The 8,710-nt window shown below is 36.8% G+C and overlaps 1 protein-coding gene across 1 annotated transcript; it reads left to right on the top strand.

Annotated features, from left to right (window-relative positions):
* Positions 1 to 289: 289 nt before the first annotated feature.
* IL10 (interleukin 10) lies at positions 290 to 8,370 on the top strand. The gene is made up of 5 exons (XM_018564126.1): positions 290 to 443; positions 3,771 to 3,833; positions 4,473 to 4,625; positions 7,025 to 7,090; positions 8,246 to 8,370. Exons 1-5 carry the CDS (start codon positions 336 to 338, stop codon positions 8,333 to 8,335), a joined length of 480 nt encoding a protein of 159 aa, XP_018419628.1. The 5' UTR covers positions 290 to 335; the 3' UTR covers positions 8,336 to 8,370.
* The last annotated feature ends 340 nt before the right edge of the window (positions 8,371 to 8,710 follow it).

Genomic DNA, 8,710 nt, shown 5'->3' with positions numbered 1-8,710 from the left:
GTGAATAAGAGAACCCACAACCACAAATTTGGAACACAAAAAAACTTTGTTTGCAGAAATCGCATGTGAAAAAACACTTACCAGAAATACTTTTTTGTCACGTGATGAAATACTATTGTGGTGTGGAAGGAAACACAGGAAATATTGTGACGACATTATAATATTTGCATGAATTTTACTATATAATAGGGCCATACATTTTGACAGTTTGTGACAGATCTGCTGTGTTTATTTTTGTTTAGTTTTTTCTTTCCTTCAAGACCATTTGAGCAGCTGTGATAAACATGAACGTGTTTTGTTTGCTTTTGCTCATTTTTACCTGCAGCAAGGCAGTGATGTGTCAGAGTGGAGATGCTCAAGGAAGTTGTCAGCGGGCTATAAATATATTCCCTGCTAAACTGAAAGATCTCAGAACCACATTCCTGAAAGTGAGAGACTATTTTGTAAGTATTCAACAGCTATCATTCTATTAGCTTACTACTGAATACAACAATTTTTTTACGTTTTCCCTGCAAACAGTCAGGCCAATGCAGATGCACTAATTTTCAATGTATGTATCTGTTTATCTAGCTACAAGTTTTTATTTATTTTACTCTGGTCTGAGTTATAGACTGGTGTCACATTGGCGAAAAATATCAACAGTTTTAGTGCTTTGAACAGGTATAAAATTTACAATTTTTCTTTCTAAATTTACATTTTATGTAATATGTAAATACTAAACTTATGCTAGTTTTAAATATTGTTTCTTTTATCCTGTTTTACATATAAGAGGGAATACTTAGCTTTCTCCCTGCTCATACACATTTACCACTTTTTATATAACTATTTTTTTTCTGCCATTCAGCATTATGGAATTGCAGAATATAATTTTAAAGGGAATCTGTGATTTTAAGAATATGGGAGCTTCCTTTGCTGACTTGCTTTAAAAGATGCAGGTTTCATGGCTGTTATGATTCTGTGCCACGTTTTGTGGCTGCTCGTTATATAATGCATTTAGTCTGCAACCAAGTCTGACCAGGGAAGCAGCTCCTTGGAGCTGGTTGTATCCATTTGTTGAATGGCTTAGCTGACTTGACAAAAATGATGCACCTGAGAAAGGTGCAAACACTAACAAAAAGGAGCACCAACTTGATTCTACAAAAGCAAATAGGTTTATAAAAAGGAATATTCCATAAAATGCCTACACAAGAGAAGTAGGAAAGCACTAATCTGAGTCTGTGGCATATGGTGCACACAGAGTGGAATTATATGCTTTTCAGCTATTGAGGAATATATGTAAATGAAAGTTTTTTTCGCTGCAAGCTCAGCTTTAATATATGCAGAAGTCAGGAATGTATATATAAAAGTGTGGTAGCCCTCAGTTTGCACCAGTTCCGTTTGCACCATTTCAGAATAGCGCCCTTTTCCGGTGGTCATGACCGCCATTGAAACAATAGCTCCACCTAATGTATCCTTCCTCCGCAGACCTCAGCTGTGGAAGGATACCCAGGTGAACTCTATACAACTGCAAGTGGCTAGAATACTAACACTACAGTACAGTGCAGAGTCTCCAGTGGCTGAATTGGGGCACAAGTGGAGGAACGTGGTTTGGGAAGGGGTTCTGCTCAATCAAAAAACTGTAGGCACCTGCAGAGACACACAAAGAGACACTTGGTGGTATGGTGGTGCACCCATGGAGATGCGCTGGTGGCACAGGGATACACATGTAGATATACACAGAGACATGCTGGGGTACACTTGGAGCTACAGAAGAGCATAGGGGTACACTTGGAGATATGGAGGAGCACAGGGGTACACTTGCAGATTCAGAGGAGAACAGGGGCACACATACGTTAATTTGGAGATGTGAAGGCACATACAGCCATGCTAGGGACAAAGGGGTATCCTTGGAGCATTCATAACATTATTTCAAAGTTTTAAATATAGTGTATTATGTCACTGGAACCTAACCCTAGTGTAAATTGAGGGCTACCTGTGTGTGTGTGTGTGTGTGTGTGTGTGTGTATGTGTATATATATATATAATTACATATATATATATATACATACATATATACACACACACACACACACACGTCATTGTATTTTGTTTATAATTGTTGTAGCTGTACGAAATCTTGGTAACCTTTTGCCATACTGTACAACAAATTACTGCAGTGCACTAAAAGTCAATATTGTATTGAATTTTAAACTTCATCATTTATTGCATAACAGGATATATTGAATAGTTTAATATGATTGAGCAAGCCCAAAGCTGCAACCTTAATCACTGCTTCTTTAAACTCGAAGGGCAATGGATTGCACAAATCAAACTGTTTTTTCTGTTCCCGTTTTAAAACGAAAAGAAAATCTTGAAAAAGAACACTATATATACTTGCATGTTGCTGCTGCAAAACATTATTATTAACAATACCCATAAATACACCTAAAATATCCAACACATATCTACTGACCCAAAAGAAGAAGATATTGGGGTTGATTTACTAACCTTTTAAACACACCACGAACGTGTATACACCTCTGTAGTGTGTTCCCTCCCAGCATGATCTATGGGAGGAATCGAAACACCTTTGTAGTGTGTACACACCCAGCAGGTGTGTTGTGCAAAGCCCTGCAATGAATTGCAAGGTAATGTGGTGTAAATTAGCTCTATGTTATGTTGCTTGCGTTGATGAATGCAGGAATGTAAATGCATGAGCTAACCATTTTTGTCTAAACTGTGAAGTAGCATTATATATGCATCATGTGCATGATTTTTCCGTATATGGCATTAGTGGAAATATGCTTTTAGAGACTTTTTGGTTGATAAATACGTTTTGCTGTGTGAAAATCCCACACACCTGGTGTGTGTGTGTGTGTTTAGGTTAGTAAATCACCCCCATTATCTTTACATCATTTAACAAGGTGTGTGCCTTAAAACCTTCAGTAGCCATTCACCAGCGTGTGTGTCTTAAAGCAACCTTATCATAACAAACTTTGTAAAAACAGGACATACCTGCCAAATAATAGAGGGAATACTTACCTTTCGCCCTGCTCATACCGCTCCATTCAGGAGGGAATACCTGTGCATGACAGCTGAGAAATCACCAAGCCATTGGCAAGATATATATCAATCATGAGAAACACCAACAGATAAGCATATGTTAGCTACAGTGTCCAAGTCATCACAAAATTCAAAATCTACTTGAGTGTTTGGAAAAAAAAAGGTTAAGTGAAATATTGTATTAGTTACTTAAAGTGACTCTAAACTCAGGAGTTAAACCTTAAAAATGCATTCAAGTACCTTAACTATTAACAGAAATGTATCTTATTTGTGTATCACTCGGCTATAGATCCTCAAATCATCTCTGAATTGGTGCTGATGCTGTCGTTTCTTCTGGAGGGTGGCTACTTTTGTTCCCCATGGTCTCTGTGTGTGTTGTAAAGTAGCCACTGCTCCAAAGCTCGCTCCCATGATGGACTATAATCACAATGCAATTTAGTAAACGAAACATAAGACTGTCGTCCATCAGAGGAGTGACCTTGGAGCGGTGGCTACTTTACAACACACACTGGGATCATGGGAAACAAAAGCAGCCACCCTCCAGAAAGAAGGAGAGTGTCAGTGTGAATTCAAACATTATTTGAAGATCAACAGGTGAATGATGCACAAATGAGGTACTTGAATGCATTTTTAATGATTAACTCGAGTTTATTGTCACTTTAGGTTAATATTAATTCCACACTGTCTCTGATGTCTTTTCAGCATTTTGTTTTATTTTTATTTTCCAGCAAATGAAGGATGATGAATTGGATACCATATTACTTGAAAATAGTTTGCTACAGGACTTCAAGGTAAGGAGGACAATAATATGTATCGTATATAGCAGTGGTTGCAGTGGCACTGGATCACATTGGGGTTGGTGATGATTATAGTGGATTCACTATAGGGTCTGTCCTCACTGGTGGATGGTCTTCGTGAATCGAAGTGTAGGAGCACCCAGTGTAACTGATGTAAAAACAAGATGTTTAGACATCTTCAGATACTTTATGTTGTGATACTCCTACATTTTGATTTACTCAAAATGAAAATGAAACATTAGAAGCTAGAATTTGAACCTTAAAGTAAACATTTCCTAAGTGACATATGGAGATTGCCATTGCTGCCCTTCTTCTGAAAAATAAATGCTAACTGTCTGGCTGTTTTCTGAGTCACTGACATAAACAAGTATGCAGATCACAGAAGTCAGAGTCAGAAGACCTTATCTGCACACTTGTTCTGGGTTAGTAACTCCAAGTATTAGGCAAGAGGTTCAGCATGACAGCCATGCAACTAGCATTTGCAGGATGAGTAGTTGGCAATGGCAGCCTCTAACTTCAGGTAAGGGTTCCTTTAATCAGCTGTTAGCTTTGCATTAGTACAGTGAGTAAATTTAGTGGAAATGTAACAGATATCAAGCTTCTGTTTTAGTGATGTCCTCTCATTTTTTTCAGAGTTCTATTGGATGTCAAACTGTATCAGAAATGATTCGATTCTACCTAGATGATGTTCTACCATATGCACAAAGAGGCAGTATTGTCATTAAATCAAATGTGAATTTCATGAAGGACAAACTGCTAGACCTAAAGCAGACAATGAAACGCTGTGTGAGTATATAGTACAGTAATACAGAAGGGTAATACAGAAAATGGCATTTTGTGCTTTAGAATACAGAGTGTCAGATACTATCCTATGCATGTCAGACACCAAAAAGAGAACTTACAGGTTTTTAAAATTATTATTATTATTATTATTAAGGAATTGAACGCCTGAAGATTTGGCCAAAAAGGTATTCAAAGGGTAAAGGGCTAATCACCAGTATCCTGAGGTCTCCCTGCAGCTAATCTTTTTCCATGTCTTGTTCTATCTTGGTCTCTGTATGGAGAAGGCCATCTTGCTAAAGGCATAATTTTGCTTTCTCATGTCAGAGCCTCCAGCAAGAACAATGATGAGCAGCTCAGTAGTGAGATCACTAAATCTCACTACAAATCTGATTAGCGTTCAAAGGCAGCAGGGCCTCAATTTCACATTGCATGTATGCAGATATAAGACTGTAGGGTTGGAGTGTTTAGGCCACCTCACATACCAGGAAGTACACTGCTTTTTTTAGGCGGAATTCCACACAAAAAGGTACATTTTGTACTGCTTAGGCACAATTAACATAATTACATTTTCACAATATATCCCAAAATATATACAGGAGCAAGGAGAAAGACCCCAGACCATATGAACCTACAATCTAAAGGGATAAAAGGTAGAAACAGAGGAATGGGTACGCTGTATGCAATGCAACAGTGTGTGCCTTATTAAATAGCAGAGGAGGAAACAATGTTGGATCAGTGTACTAACCTAAACACACGCACGCACCAGCAAAACGTATTTATCAACCAAAAAGTCTCTAAGTCTCTAATTTCCACTAATGCCATATATGGAAAAATCATGCACATGATGCATATATAATGCTGCTTCACAGTTTAGACAAAAATGGTTAGCTCATGCATTTACATTCCTGCATTCCTCAACGCAAGCAACACAACATAGAGCTAATTTACACAACATCACCTTGCAATTCATGCAGGGCTTTGCACAACACACCTGCTGGGTGTGTACACACTACAAAGGTGTCTAGATTCCACCAGATGCTGGGAGGGAACACACTACAGAGGTGTATACTTGTTTGTGGCGTGTTTATAAGGTTAGTAAATCAACCCCTTATTCCGTCATGCAACGCTGTACTGAAATTAATTTTATACCATTTTTTTGGGGATAGATAGAACTTTCTTATGGTGGTATTTAATCATCACTGGGGTTTTTATTTTTTACTATATAATTTAAAAATGTACAGTAAATTTTCATTAAAAAATCTATGAAATGTAATAAAACATTTATAATCACCCCAAAATCTCGATGAGATTTTCTTTGACATTTCCTCTCTGTCACTATATGCAAATTATACATGCAATTATATGTACACACAAGCACCAATAAAAAAAATTCAAAAAAATACACATGATCTCTCTAGGAATGGCAGATGTAGGTATATAAATGCCTAAACGAATTTTAAACACAACAGGAAAATGTCAGTTTTTGGAATTGTCTTTGTCCCTTTTGGGGAAGTTTCAGTCAGGACTGTATTTTTCTGTGTCTTGACTGGTGACAACCACACCACTTTGTTTTTTTTTTCATGAGTTTCCCAGGGACAGGAAGTGAGGCAAAATCTCCCCTCAGAGTAACATACATAATAAGGAAACTGTCCACAAATTGTAACTTTTTCTCTACTACATCTAAAATTTGGGGTTAGCTTTTACCTGTAACGGAAAAAATACCTTAACATGTTTTAGAGTCCTTTCCTGCTGAGTCTAGGTAGCTGACAGGACCTGTTGTCAGTTTGACAGCTAAGGTCCTGCTTCGTGTACCCAGGCTGCTATTAGCAGCTATTTCCGCAACGATCGACAGAGGCAGCTTTTCCTCATCAGTAACAATCCCTTATTGCATTTTTAGTACCCTCAACCTTTAAGAATTTAAATTATCTGTGTTATCTGAGGAGTTTAACTTTTTTTTATAAAAATCTATATTATTTGTAGCCTCATTGTAAAATAGGTTACATTGCCCAAATGTTTCCTGACCTGCACATTGGATATGGTATCTCCTCTATTAAATATGACTACAACTAGCAGAGATCCCTTCTTTCCCTTAACTGGTCTTTTTTTCTTGTGGAAGAGGCATAAAAAAGGATTTGCATTAACCTTCCCACTATCTTTAAATCAGGAATAACCCTTTGATTTTGGGATTTGGGATTGACATTAGACATGTAGGGAGCTTTTGATTTAAGAAGGATCTACTGTGCTTCTTTACTTGTATAATTTTGTGGACGCAAATTATTTAACAGTACATTAATCTTATTATGATATAAAGGATAATGCATATTAAATGGTCTCTCAGGATGGCCGGGCTTGTTCGTTTTTATTACTCCTGTAGCTAATTTTCTTATTGGTTCTTTTGACAGCAACATTTTTTGCCATGTGATAGAAAAAGCAAGGCCATCAAGCAGATCAAAGAAAAATACAAAAAGGTATGTTGCTACTCCTGTTTATACTGATGAGCAATGAATGCAAGAGGATGAACTTTAGATTTGAAAAAACTCAAGATCATGCTTTTTACCCTTGTGTGAAATTGCAAAACTAATGCATGTTGGGCAAGATATCCCTTGCGCATCCAAGCATATTGTTTCCATTCTGAACCTCTGGGCACATCTCTATTAGTCAAAGAGCTGAATAGAAGACTTTAGAAACACAAAATGAGCTAGTCATCTCTGAAATATACACAACAGAGGTGCACCGAAATTAAAATTTTAAAACCGAAACAGAACCAAAAATAAAAAAAAATGTTAGACAGAAACTATTTTTTGTAACCTTTTAAAATATTTTTTTTTATAAACTTTTACGTTTTTATTTATTTATATTAAATATTCTTTTTTTTTTTACTTTACTGCTAGGGGCTTTGGGGAAATATCAGGGGTCTAAACAGATCCCTGATATTTCCCTTTTAAAATAGAAAAAGAGATTGAGGACACAGAGTCCTCAATCTCTTTTTCTGCAGCCTCTGTTATAAATGAACAGGAAACCTTTTATACTGAGTGTTCCTGTTCATTCCTAACTTGTGGAGATAGTATGTTTACCATGTCCACAATCATGAATGAATAGGAAGTGATGTAGATCACTTCCCATTCATTCATAATTGTAGACACAGTAAACATACTATGGCCTAAATTATTTACCAACACTCAGCATTCCCTGATCGCTGAGTGCTTGAACCCACTCTCCATCCTTATTCGCTATCACAGGAGGCTGAGCAAGTGGTGCAGCATCATTTAAGCTAAGTCCTTAAAGCAGCAGGGGGGTGGGACACATATATGACTTTAATGTCACTTAAAGTAAAAAAAAATAGTAAAATAAAATAACACTTGCCCACCCCAAACTACGTGCACATACTGAATAACCATTGAGGCTTGAGATGTTTAGTATCTATTTACGACGCAACCTCCTTTTCGATATTATACCTAAAAAAACTGGGTATTGGTATGAGTGCATTTATTACTAAAAATATTGATTTGATTAACAGTAAACAATTGCAAGTCCAAAAAAGCCAGCATCCAAACTTGATCCGAACTTTTATTGCCGCATGTGAGACTATAACCAATTAAGTGGTCATTCTCTTTCTCTTCTAGTTAAAAGATCAAGGTATTTACAAGGCCGTTGGAGAATTTGACATCTTTGTTGATTACATTGAAGAATACCTGAATACCAGAAAGAAATAGGTTATGCTATCATTTTTGTATGCTTTAAGACTCTAACATATCGAGCAAGATATTGCAATACCATAACTAATGGTATATATATTTGTACATACCAGCCATATTTTAAATGTTTCATTTACTGAAAGCATGACATGTAATTGTCATAGGATGATGAACAGAACTATGAAGAATGAAAGAGAGATAAATGTACACGAGACTGTTTAAAGTCTATTCTGCTTTCCCAATAATTTGGGGACAACAGGGGATCATTCTGTTGAATGAGGATACATTGCCTTCAAGACTACTTGGGGCTGTGATTTGATCATGTTGATTGTTTGTTACATAATATCTGATTCTGCATTTCAGTTCCATAGATCTGCACACGCTAAGCTGACA

Source organism: Nanorana parkeri, unplaced genomic scaffold (assembly GCF_000935625.1).
Source record: "Nanorana parkeri isolate BGI_ZX_2015 unplaced genomic scaffold, ASM93562v1 scaffold727, whole genome shotgun sequence".
Classification (NCBI taxonomy): domain Eukaryota; kingdom Metazoa; phylum Chordata; class Amphibia; order Anura; family Dicroglossidae; genus Nanorana; species Nanorana parkeri.
This window is presented reverse-complemented; position numbering and strand designations above follow the sequence as displayed.